We start from the raw sequence: 13,540 nt of genomic DNA on the forward strand, positions 1-13,540 counted from the left end.
CCCACTAGTTCCTTTATTATGAAAACAAATAGGTATGTTAAATATTTCACTGAAGTTCAAACGTTTTGGAGATATTTTCCCCTCTGCTAAGATAATATTATTTCTGTAATTTCCTCTCATTCTAACTGTAGGCATTATGATGATTTTTAGTTGAGTCTTTGGATGTTTCTCTGTGATTTTTTTTTGCAACATGAAGGTGTGAATGCCTAGTAAAATATCACCAGATGGACAGTAGAGTGGGACCCTCTCTAGCTTACTCTTGCAGAAAATTATTACACAATTTTTCACAACAGCAGTGTTCAAAAAATGTGATGAGTTAGTTTTGAAACTTCATTCAACTTTTAAGGAGCTCTAACATCTATTACATATATTCTTACTCATTAGTGACTAGGAGTGACAAATATGCTCATTAGGTAACCTTGAAAATAGGTCATTTCTACAGAAGCCATGTAGCAATTGGCAATGAAGCACTGGTCACTTTTTAAATTAAAAACCTAGATGAATATCTCAATTGTATGTTTTTTCTTTATATACCAAGCACTTTAAAATCCATGGAGAAAGAATTCATGAATCTATAGACCATACAAATGATGTAACTTTTCCTCAAAAGCGATTCTCTAATTCGTGTAACGACTAGAACCCACTGACTTTCACAAGTTGATAAATAAATTAAACCAATGTTGTGAACAATGTGAAATGTTGATATATCTCTTTAGAGCATAGTTACTACAGTTTATAATATTCTTTCCAAGACATTTAAAAAACAACACTACACAATTCTTTAATCAGTATTTTTAGTACACGTGATCAAATTTGGCCTCTTCTTTTTTCCACACAAGCACTTACAAATTATGAGACTAATCCAAGGTCATGGGCAGGTAAAATAATTTAAAATTAGATTAGAAAATCAGACTTAGTTCATTACTTTTTTCTTGATCTCTGCGCACCTTTTTTATTTTATATTTTCTAGCCTTAACAATTTGCCTGGGCATTTCTATGCTAAATTAATTTTGTTTACAATTTGATAAACTTTTAAGTAACTGCATATGAAAATCAATTCATAAGGACTAGAGAGAAAACTTATATATTAAAGTATATGGGACATATAAAGATGAATACAATTTTTAAACCTTTTCTATGAAGTAAGCGTGAACATTAAATATCAAAGTTGGGCAATTCAGCATGAGAGAATATTACAAAATTAATACAGATTAAAAATATCAATGGCTGAATAAGTTATAAAAGTATAAAATGTTAATCATATCTCTAAGAAGAAACTTTACAATTAAATTACAAAAGTGTCAATCTCGAGGGTCCATTGAATACATCAAATAAAAGGGTAGTCTGAAAAATGCAAAAAAATGGCATTTCAAGGTGTTTCCAAAATACTTCAATTTGATATTCTTTTATTTAGAATAAATAATTTGTGGTTTTCCTCAAGTGAAGTGGCCTTTGACCTTTAAATTAAAAACACAGGAAGAAGTTCCTCATATTTACCATAGAAAAAAAGATGTTGCAAAACAATTTTCTGAAAAAGCACTTAGAAACTTACCTGTTTCCATCTTTCCATCCTGTGCCGCCGGCCCATCTGGAATCACGCTTTTCACCTGCAGAAACTCATCAGGCTCGTCTCCACCAATGATGGTAAATCCAAAACCCATGTTGCTCTTTTTTAGGGTGGTGCTGAGGAATGTTCCCTTCAATTGGGATGCATCCCGGGTGAAGAGTGGTTTTTCTACATTGGCCAATATAAGTTAAAAAAGAAAAAGCACATTTAAGGCAAGTTCTCACACAGGGGCAAGACAGCCACTGAGCAGCCATCCTGGGGTAAATGTGGGGAGGTCCTATAGTAAATGCAAGCAGTGGGTGACCGCAGGAGCAAAGCTTTTAGTGCTTTCTACAAACACAGAGCAGTCCCAAGCACCCAGGGAAAGGTAGGAAAGCAGCTTGGTTTAGAGAGACTTTTGGTCAAGTCAATGGTTTCTATTCACTGAAGTAGCTCTTCTTGTGCTTAAAAAGGGCTAAATCAACATGCCCTTGGTGCCTTCAGATAAAGAGGAGCCAAAATCACCCAGAGGCATCTGGGTCTGTTCCTCTTTTCTAAAGGTGTCCAGGTGGGAGGTATGTGTGAGGGGCTAGTCCTGCCCAAAACCTTGGTGGGGCGGTAGGGCTAGAAAACCCAAAGGGGCTCTTTTGTTTTAAAGAGAATAGAGGCAATGGAATGTTGCCACCAGTTCACGTGTCTGACTTGTTTAGAAAGAGCATCAGGATCTGGGACTGAGTTAACTTTTGCTTATATTGTGAGAGGCTATACAGATAACCAGATAAATCAATTTCTACCGAACTGACAGTGTTTTAGTATACTCTAAAACGTGAGCAAAAGGCAAGCCAAGATTTCTAGCTATAATTATGAATGTAAAGGTAACACATTTTGTAACAATACATTGACACGTCCAAATCATATACCTAAATAATCTAAACAGAACTTGAATCCACTCATATAGGTTTGACCATTAATTTATTAATTATATAAGATGCTTTTGCAGCTATGATTTTAAGCATTTTAAAATGCTTTAAAAATAATAGTTGTACTAGGAAGCAGAATTCATATCTTTTAAATGCTATCATAGCATTTATATTTCTAATTGTTCAGTTTGGTTGATATGATTTGATATTTGGAATGGACAGCCTGTACATGGCAACTTAGTTAAGTATTCGTATGACACTTCTTTTGTTGTCACCTTTTTGGTAATATGTAATAGACAAACTAAAATAATGAGCTATTATATTCAAATTCAACTGTCTATTTACATATCATATATATCTTTGTTAAAAATAGAGAAAGCTTCTTTAAAATAAAAATAAAAAATACATACACAATCTTGTCACCTAGGTTTCCTTTATGAAAGTAAGATTTATAATTGGAAAGAATTTCAACACTAGACCTTTACATTCACTGTGATTGTGCTGTAGTGCAAGGGGTGAAGGTCATCAGCAGGCAAATCTAGGCCTCCCAGCTCCAAAAGCCTCCTCGCTTTCATGATGAGTAAGAGCCCACGAGGACATGTAAAGTTTGTGCAGCATCTCATCCCATTGCGTGGCTCCAAGGTGTAGTCAGGTGCAGCAAGCAGCCTCGGACATACCGATGGGCCAGGGCCTCCAGGCTTGGTTGCGTGGATAATAGGTCAAGTCACTCACGCTGTGCGACCTCCATGGGACAGCGAGGGGGCAGAAGGATTTGGGCCTAGGTAATGTCGACGAGGAGCTGTCTACTGTCACAAAGGAGAACAAGCCTCATTCTGGTGCTTGGTCTTATGAGGACAAACTCATGATTCTCTGTATATCTCTGCAGTTTAAAGTACCATTGTCAAAACCCATTAATCTCCACCTGGCTCTGTGCTATAAATTTCTGTAACAGTGCCTGAGGCTTTACCTTAATCTGTGGTTGCTAAATGTATTAGTTTAGAAATAGCAAACACCCAGCCATAGCTAACAGAGGGCCTTGGGGAAAGCAAATTAATTATTTCAAACAGTCCGAGCTAAAGGCATATATGTTGGAAGAGCCAGATGTCTGATGGACAGTTTTCCCCTCTGAAACAGCGCTCGGTGCCAGGTACCAACCTCGGAACCCTGGGGCCTGCAGCGGCTTGGCTCCAAGTTCCGTGTGGGGCATGTTATGCTGCTGTAGCTTCCTTTTTGCTTCCAGGACAGGGTTTTCAAACTGTGTTCTTCTATTTATGTGGCTGAAAAACAAAAGTTCAAATTAGGATAACAGTGGGGCAAAGTCATTTAAGAGGACATATGTATAGCTCTACAGAGAGCAGGTGATTAGGAGATGCCTAATGTGATTATAGTCAAGGGACCCACCAGGCATGAAGTCAGGCCTCTGCTGGGGCTGGCCTGTGTACAACACACATTTTGTGACAAGAGCAGAGTTCTCAGTGGCTCTGTCACATGTTGATATATTTAAATTATGTACAATTCAGTCAGAAGAACTAGAATGTGCATTTGTTTTCTGGTGCTACTGTGTTAGTCTGAGATGAGTGTGGTGCATTAGAATAAGTGATCAACAAATAACATTTATACCAAATGGTGTTGAATAGAAGAGTATCATCTAAGCCTTGCAAAGCGCCTAGTGTAAGGTAAATTCACTGATTACTTTGCACTTAGAGCAACTCAAGGCCACACTGTTTAGAGTCAGACAGTGTGAAGTGGAGGGCTGGGATATAGAAGGAAGATTCCCAGGGATGCTGTGGATGTTGTGAAATACCTGAAGGATGGTCGATGCCGAGATCATCCAAAAGTAGAGTATTTACTTTCTACATAGTGAGATGATAAACTCAGAGATATTAGACACAAAGTGGCTGGAAGCAACGGTGAATCAGCTAAACTAGGAGCTTATAGTATAAGCTCACCCTTTGGTATTTTGAGAGTATAATGAACTGTCTATGAAATGTAAAGTTCCCTGTTCACAGAAGGGGTAGAAACCAATGACCTCACCTAGTAGCAGTGCCATGTAGGCCTTTCTCTAAGACATGACTGCACCATGAAAAGTCTGGCATATATGTTGATTTTGGCCCTTTGTCTGCAGAAATAGGATTATGGATTGAAAACACGAAGAAGAGACAGGGGTTAGAAGAAGAATGAACAATGCTGAGTATTTAACTTTGTGCTAGCTACTATATGTAAATTTCCTTAGAGTTAAGCCTAATGGCAAAAGTCTTGGAATTCCAATTGTCCTATTTCAAGGTGGTGAGACTTAAACACTGGAGGCCGAATGACTTGCTGTGACTCACATGCCCAGTAAGTGGAAGGGCTGGGATTTGACCATGTCTATCTCTGCAATGCATCTCCCACCTACATACTCCCTCTTTTTAATGTATGTTTTCACAATGACAAGTGTGCACATATTTAATGTGCATACAGCACACACATGTGTTCAGAGTCACACACATCCTCTTACTATATGTCCTCTAGAACTACATATCAGAAAGCAAGGGAGGTTAAAGAAGCACAGTCTCAACAATCAATTTTACATTAATATAAATCATATAATTCCTGGTGAGAGAGAAAAGCGGTTGTCAGAAACAAGATAGCACGATTGCAGTATCTAATTACTTCCTCACGGGCGACAGGGGAGGGGTTAGCTTACTGCTCCACAGGCTTTGGAGTCAATTAGTCCCGGATTCAATATCCAGCTCTACCACTTGATTAGTTGTGTGACCTTGGGCAAGTTATTAAACCTGAACTTTAGTATCTTCATCTCTAATATGAGCATAGTATTCCCTTTTTCCTGGGGAGGTTGTGAGGATTCAATGAAATAATGAATATTGGCACAGGGTTTCAAGCAGAGCCATACTCAATAACTGGCTGCAGCTGTTATCATCCTGGCCGAGGCCATCATCACCTTGTCATCACCATCTCTGTAATCACTGTGAGTCCATCCCAAAGGCTTTGGTGTGGGGGCGGGGGTCTTGAGTGGCAGTAGGACCTTTCTCTAATGTATCCTCTCTGGCAGAGGCTATGGTGCTGTTTAGGATACGGGTTCCTAACAATGCTCTTTCGTACTGGGACTCACAGGTACGGGGGTCAGTGTAAATTCTGCTCATGCAAACGCATTTTCCACCGGAAGTAAATGCTACCGTAATGCTCTTGCTCAGCGAAGAGCCACCATGATCTGAGGCGTGTGACGAACGATGGCATATGAGCTTCCAAAGCTTCTTTGCTGCATAAACTCAGAAAATGCCACTCTATTTCAGAAGGGTCAGATTTAAAGCCTCTCTTCCCCTGTCTCCACTTTCCCTTACTAAAATCCTTGATACCTTTCTACTACCTAAAGAAATATTATGCCCAACTCTGCCCCTACTTAGCTCTGTAGCTTCACCTCTAGCTGCCTCACCACAGGCACCCTGCGCTTTGGGCATCCTTGGAGCTACTGTCTTTGGCAGCACCCTATCAAGCCTCTTATCTTGTCAAGAGAGTTTCAGGCTGTCAGTGGTGCAGTGCTTGAAGCAAGACAACTGGGTTTGAGGTGGCATCTTGCGCAAATTACTGAAATCTCTAAGCATCAGTATCTCCATCTATAAACTGGGGACATTGATAGCTATTGTACTTCCTGGGGTTGCTGTGAAGAGAAATAATATTTGCAAGCACAGATACATAGGAGGGCCCCACAATTGTAAAGTGTAGTCATCCTTTATTCTTCAAGGTATAACTGATTCTTTATTACTGTTATTAATCACTGCTGCAGCTGTTATTATAATCACTATCATGATGCTTTTCCCACCTGTCCCACAGCTCCTTTCCTAACCCCTGCCAGCAACACTCCCAGCCTGCTTTATGGTCTTCTCCCTGGCTCTCAGCTTATTTACTTTTTTTGTACCCTGCCTCATCATTAAGAGGATTTGAATCACTTTGAAAAAAACAGCAACAATGAAAAGTAAATAAAATGAGGGTGAAGTCAGTTGAATCTGAGTGGAAGATCAATAGACAAAATTGATAATACAGGATTCTACTTGTTTACTGGAGTTACATTGCAAATTAGCTTTGAACTTTCTAGCTGCTAATTCAATGAAAGAGAGAGAGAGAGAGAACCATTTATATTCTTCAGAGTATTTAAAATAAACCCAAGACAGTTGTTCAGAAGCACACAGTATTCCTGTTACTGAGTCTGAGGTAATTTTTCCTGGTCTTCGACAATGAGGTTTCTCTGATATGGTATACGGCATCCTAAATGATAATTTCACAATGAGGAATTCAAATGGCAGTAGTAACCTTACCATATTTTTATTTGCTTCTTTAGAATGTGTAAAGCTGTGTAGAGGGTTCAACTTTGTATATTAAGCCTTGGACAGAGTGAAAGGGAATAAACTTTGTTAAATAACTAAATGATGACTCTGTGTGCGTTTAAGACTTTTGTTTATAAATATATGGTCGTTATTGGGAGAATCCAAGAAATAACTCTGGAGTGTACCAAAGTACCAGCTCCTCATTTCCTACCTGGTCTATTTCTTTTTGCCAGGGCATTGTTCACCATATGCATAACTTTATCCTGAGGAAAGACATTATAAACACTTTCTGGGGGTACATTTATGTGTACCGTGGGGTTCCACCAACTTGCCACCTGCACATGATTATTTCCTTAAAAAGTCAGCATGTAGCCACCTGCTTTATGGACACAGTGTTGAAACTATTCCACTCACCATCAAAATGAGTTTTTAGACTTAACGGAGAATGAAAATATCTATGAACTAGTCTGGCATGCCTCGTCACTCCACACACAGTGGTCGTAACTTTAGAAACCTGAGCTAATTGCTACAGAACATTTACAGTGTCACAAATGAAGTTAAGAACTTAAAATGCTCCAAAGCTTTGAAAGACCAATCACAAAGACATGTACTTGTAACTGAATAGGAAAGCCTTGTCTTTCTTGTGCATCCAAAATGAATAGTTTCAGTCTCTTTAGCAAGGATTTTGGGGTCTTTCAATGTGTCAAAGTATGTGAATGCCAATGTGAACATCCTCCTCATAGTTTAGGCTCTGTGAGATAATTATTGGCTATTTTGTATAGCTTCCTTCCATACAGAATGGGAAGCTGGGAAGTTACCAAGAGTTCTTAACTTTTTTTTTTAATTAAAAGTTTTTGTTATTATTTACTATTACTATTTTTAATCCTCACCGAAGAATATATTTATTGATTTTAGGGAAGGAAGGAGAGGGGGGAAAGAGAGAGAAACATCTTTGTGAGAAAGAAACATCCATCAGTTGCCTCTAATATGTGCCCTGACTGGGAATAGAACCTGCCATCTTTTGGTGCAAGGGACAATATTTCAACCAACTGAACAATCCAGCCAGGGCATAACTGTTTCATCACACTTAGTTTATTATCACATTTTATTAAAAGAATCTTTAGGTATTAAGGGATAAGGGGGTAAGAGACACGTGGCTATATTCTACAACACCATTTTCCCTTTGCTAAAAGGAAAGACTACTGGAACATTCATGTTATAATGGCAAAGGGATCAGGATATTCAAGGATGAGATTCCATCCTTGAACATCCTGTGTGTGGCAGTGCTTTGTAATTCAGGATGAAACTGAGGAGCTCAAAAATACCCACAAACACAAAAGTGAGAGGACTTGGGCCCACCCTAAGTCAGCTGAGGCATAATCCGCAACGGAGTGCAAGCACTGGCACTTTTAAAAAGCTTCCTGGATAACTCCAATGTGCAGCTAGGGTTGCAATCCTCTGCGTTAGAAGTCGAGAAAGTGTGAAAAGGTAGTCGACTAAGGAGTTTCTAGCCTGGTAAGACTGATGTGGAAGTCTCTTTTTCTATATGCAGCCTTAGGGAACTCTAGAAAACACCATTTTGCTTCAGAAAAGAGGGCTTGTGCCATCCGAAGTTTCAGAAATGCACAGAGTGAAGGAAATGTTCACAGCTGATTGACTAAGCTGTCAAAGGCAGTCCCAGGTCCGTGTCCTGTTTGACTGCTGCCACCCTCACTGTGGGGGAGGAGAATGGAAGACACAGGAGGGCAGACAAACATGCCGGGCCCATCAGTACACACAGCACAGGTCAGCTGAGGGTTATGAAGGCCATCGTCTGACCCTCACACTCCAGTGTTCCCTCCGTATTCTAGGCTGTTCACTTTGCCTTGCTGCTCCTTGGATTTTGAAGCAAGGCACTTTTAGTGCATAGTCAAGAATGACACCTTTATACCCACTGGCCACCATCTTGACTTTAGTTGACAGTTTAGAAATAGATCTCTGGGTCAGCAGGAAAGAGAGAAGAGAGCAATGTTCAAGGGCAGATTGTACCACAAGTAAGATATTTCTAAGGTGGTTAAAGAGGCTCTACTAATTACTTCGAGGCATGAGGAAACCAGTGCTCAATATGTACTTGTTGAATAAATGCACAGATGGAAGCAGGCATGGATGAAAGGTGGTAGATCGCATTGTTTTCTAGTGTAACTCTGTCGTGAAATATATGCTGTGCCAGGCAGTACTTTGTGTGAAGCTTGGGACCAGCTATGTGATTTAATCCATTTGCATTTGGGTAAAGATCCACGAATCCTTCAAAACAGAATCTTTCAAGATGTTTTAGTGATAGGTGAAAAAGTTATTTCACTTTTAGTGATGAAAGATTTGGATGTGAGGAGCTGATAACTAGAAGCTGCTATCTTGCATTAGAGTAGAAATACACTCATATGAAAAAGCATTATGTTAGGGACAAATGCAGCAGCACCAAGGAGGCTGCGCTCAGCACTGGGTGTTGGAGATTGGCTTGGGGTTTGGGGTTGCAGCTCAGTAGGTCATCTTTTCTACACCAACATGTTCTTTTGGGAGCTCCCCCAAATCTGTTTCACTTGGGTTTTCTTTCCTTTCTCCCTTCCTTCCTTCCTTCCTTCCTTCCTTCCCCCCTTCCTTCCTTCCTTCCTCCCTCCCTCCCTCCCTCCCTCCCTCCCTCCCTCCCTCCCTCCTTCTCTCTCACTCTCTCTCTCTCCCTCCAGAATAATTCCTGAATTGGACTCTGACAGTGTGGGTTTCCTGGTGCTAGGAATTTCCTAGGTTTTCTTTGACCCCAGTTCTGATGCCCACACTGCTGGTTGTGGGCATCACCCAGTGCCCACCCAGTGCCCAGTGCTTTTCCTGGGTGGTCAGCAAAGTCTGCATATAACCTCCTTGAATCTGAACCTTTGGATTGTACCTTCTCTAGCAGCCAAACACATACACTACACCTTCCCTGTCTATATTTTATTTATTTTAATATAAGGCTTACAGAGTTTCCATAAAGTGCTCTCTGCTACCAAATTTGGATCAATGGAATAAAAACTACTCATTATCTAGAAACTTAGAGAAGCTAATAACCCTATGGAGCTCTTCCTGGGCCAAGCCTCTTCACAGAAGGCAGGGCAGGAATTAAGAGCTTGGTTACTGCAGTCACATTAGTGGTGCCCACGTGTAAGCTCCACTATGTTGTAGGTGTGTGACCTTGGACGCATCATTTACTTTCTCTGTATTTCAGAATTTTTTCATTGTAAATTTGGGATAAAAGTGACACCTGCCTCATAAAGTTGTTGTGTATATTATATGAATTAAAATGAGTAAATCACTTAAGAGCAGTGCCTGAATGATGTATATAAGAGATGTCAGGATTCATCAAGCAGTTGTTTCTCAAATACTCTTGGGTAGGCACCGTGGTGGGGAACTCAGGGAAGGGCAAAGGTGAGCCAGGCATGCAGTCTAATGAGGGAGACAAAATGGGAACAAAAAGAATTATAAAATAAAGTTTACATAATACAATGTATACCTCACAGTGCTTTGAAAAGCTAATTTTAAAGCACTGATGACTAATATTTTAAATGTACTTTATTTTAAAATATGAATTTTGCATACATGGAAGATTGAATATATTTTACTTGGAGCATTTAAAAAGAAAATGGAAAAATTAAATCCTGCCTCTCGAAAGATTTCTTCCCAATTCTGCCAGTTAAGTGATAATTTTTCTTCTATAAATGTCCATTCATTGTTCCTCACTATACCTGAGGGAAATGTGGGCGGGAAGGTTGAATCATTCATGTGCAATTTTCTCCCACTCTTCCTGAACAGGAAGGTGTCTGATCTGGGGATATGGTGTCAAGGCGGGAGGTGGACTCACAGCTGGCTGAGAAGGGCAGCCATATGGAGCGGAGACTCTCACAGCTAAGAAGTCTGTCCTCCACTCCCCATGAAGCTGAACTTTCTAACTGTGGTTATATTTTCAGATAAATGAGCTCTCTCCCCATCCCTCCCCTAGTGACAGTGCTAAGTTATTTAGTTAAGATATTAACCTATAGTATACATTTTATGTGTATCTTCTCTATAAAGGGGATCCATCACTTAGCCATTACTACTGACTAATTACATAAAAAACTTAATATTTTTCTCCCCGCAGAAATGGCAATATGCACTGTTAATCATTTCATGAAGGCCCCAGGACCTGTAACATACATAGATCCACCTTAAAATATTTCCAAGCATGCACTTAAAAATGTCGGTTTCTATCCATCCTTTCTTATTCTCATAAAATGTCTCTCCTAAATTCTATTGCTGGGTACAGGAAGAGGTTATTGCTATCAAAGATATTGCTAACCTTTTGCTTCTGCTAGATTGAGCAAAAGTAGTGAGTTATCAACTAAGAAGTAGTATAAAGGTTATTTAGAGGGAAACTAAAAGACTCCACTATTTCCAGATCTTTCTGTACTGAGAGACAAGGCCAATAATGCTCTTCCACTGGCATTTTCCAGCCCCAACTAAGTGGCTTAAGTCTTTTAAGTCTCAAATACAAATTCATTAGTTCATCAATGTGCTAGGCACAGGGAACACGAAGCTGAGTATGATCCAGCCCCTTCACCAAGGGGGCCCATACTGCAACGGGGAAATACAAGTAGGGTGGCCAACCTCATCAGTTAGCCTGGGACCAAAGGGTTTCCCAGGGTGTGGAACTTCCACTTTTAAAACCTGGACAGTCCTGGGTAAACTGGAATGAGCTATTTTTCCTACAAGTGGGCAGAAAAATATAACACAGGGTAAAAAAGTTCCTAAATTTATCTGCATGAAGTGGATACTCGAAGAAAGAAAAGACAACTCAGTCTGATGATTTGGGGAAAGCCTCACAGATGAAGTGCCATTTGAGTAGATTGCAGAAGGATGGATATATGTTGACAGGTAGAGCAGGGACCATTTCAGGAAGACAGTAGTGGACACAGAGGTGCTCAGGAACCGTGGGTTCTGTTTAGCCAGAGTACAGGGCTTGGGGATACACGCACACATGTGATTGCCTGTGGGCAGTGGGGTGGGAGGAGGAAGTGGGTGAGGATGAAAGCTACAAGACTGGGAGGACACTCCCAAATCATGGTGTGAGGTCTTATCATGTTTCAAAGTCTCCCTACTTTCATTATGAGTTTAGTCTAATGGACAACCATAGCTTCGAAAGTTTGCATCCGGGAGGATGTGCCCTGTTCCTGATTATAAGGATGAGCTTCACCATACCAAGTGTGAAGGAAAGTCATGGTGCTCCCTAGAACTCTCAGTCATTTCAGCATCGTTTACCAGCTCTGTACAATGTACTATTACTTTTACCCAGGACAATGAGTCTGAATAAGAGGTGCTTTATGGCTGCAAGGAATCACATTTCCGAGGAACTAGACATTACAGTGTGCTGGGAGGGGTGAGAATAGTCTGACCTGTAATATACTCTATGTTAACTGGATTGCTATTTCTTAATAAATTATTTATGAGTGGTTAAAATGTGAGCCTAAGTTCATGGAACTCCAAAAATATGATTAAATATTATATACTTGTGCATACACATCAATCATATGTAAGGACAGACATACACAGCCATAGAGGCAGGAATACTGTGGGGCCTGACACCAAAGACAATCGAAGAATTACCAAGGACACTCAGACAGGAAGGAACTGTGAGTACAACATCACTGATATCAGGGAGTATCCAGGAAGGAGGGAGTCGGGGGAAGAGTGCTAACGAAGGGAGATGGAGAAGCCTGTCGCAGATTCTGAGTCAACAGGACATGAAAATATTTACAATTCTGTATGACACCCAAACTCCCCAGGTTTCCAAGTCCAATAATCAGAGTGACGAGAAGGTTTTTAAAAGTATTAATCTTGACTACTATGCCTTTATTACTGATCAGACCATGCAGAAATCAAATACATAGCTATTCCTTTTATATGCTACAAAGCAATGCAGGAGACATTAGAAAACCAAAATTTAAAAATACTTTAGATGAGTCGTAAAGAGAAAAGCTTCTACTGTCAGGACAGGTAGAATCCACACACAACCTTTCAATACCTTACGACTAATGAGTAGCCATGGGCCCTGTGAGCAGTGTGAGCAGGAGGTTCTCGTTGTAAAGAGATAAGGACCCAGGCAAGAAAGTCATGGAAAAGAGAAGTGGGAATAGAGTACAAAGACTGAGCAGAACCAAGAGCAAAGATAGTTGGTAATAAGTTACTTCGTTGTTGTATTCATTCATCCCTCACCTGAGGATAGGTTTTTATTGATTTGAGAGAGAGAGAGATGTGAGAGAGACACATTGATCAGCTGTCTCTCGTATGTGCCCTGACTGGGAATCAAACCTGTTTTTATGTATGGGACAATAAGCCAACCAATGGGGCCACCTGGCCAGGGCAATTCCTTGTTGTTTTTAATAGATTGCTTGTTGAGGAAGAAGTATTGTTGCAGAATTTTATATAATTAACACACTATGTCTAAAATTATGCTATTGCTGAAAGAGCAAAGTTACAGACTAGGTCAGCGATTCTCAACTAGTATGCTGTGAAAAGTTTTAAAATATGCAACACCTGACTGTTTAGTCAGGGGCACTGACCTCTTTTCCCTTAGATTGTCAAATAAAAAATGACAACAGCCAGCACAACAGTAGCTCTCCAGTGTGAGTGAATCAAAATTATACCTATTTTTGTCAGATTGGCAAAAAACAATGTTTTTTGGTGTGCTGCAGAATTTCAGTAATTAGTTC

At 40.1% G+C, this 13,540-nt stretch overlaps 1 protein-coding gene across 3 annotated transcripts in view; it reads right to left on the reverse strand.

The window, feature by feature from the left end:
• Window positions 1-13,540, reverse strand: part of MAGI2 (membrane associated guanylate kinase, WW and PDZ domain containing 2) — a 1,409,833-nt gene that overhangs the window by 296,972 nt on the left and 1,099,321 nt on the right. For 2 of the 3 annotated variants that reach the window (XM_053668925.1, XM_053668924.1), the window contains exons 8-9: window positions 3,622-3,743; window positions 1,553-1,735 (exon numbers count right to left, since the gene is read on the reverse strand). In XM_053668925.1, the coding sequence (XP_053524900.1) occupies window positions 1,553-1,735; window positions 3,622-3,743 (305 nt within the window). Of the gene's footprint in view, window positions 1-1,552; window positions 1,736-3,143; window positions 3,273-3,621; window positions 3,744-13,540 lie in introns of all 3 variants that reach the window. The other variant, XM_053668923.1, reaches the window with a different exon arrangement.

The sequence above is a fragment of the Artibeus jamaicensis genome, unplaced genomic scaffold (genome assembly GCF_021234435.1).
Source record: "Artibeus jamaicensis isolate MK-2021 breed Jamaican fruit bat unplaced genomic scaffold, CSHL_Jam_final contig_518, whole genome shotgun sequence".
NCBI lineage: Eukaryota > Metazoa > Chordata > Mammalia > Chiroptera > Phyllostomidae > Artibeus > Artibeus jamaicensis.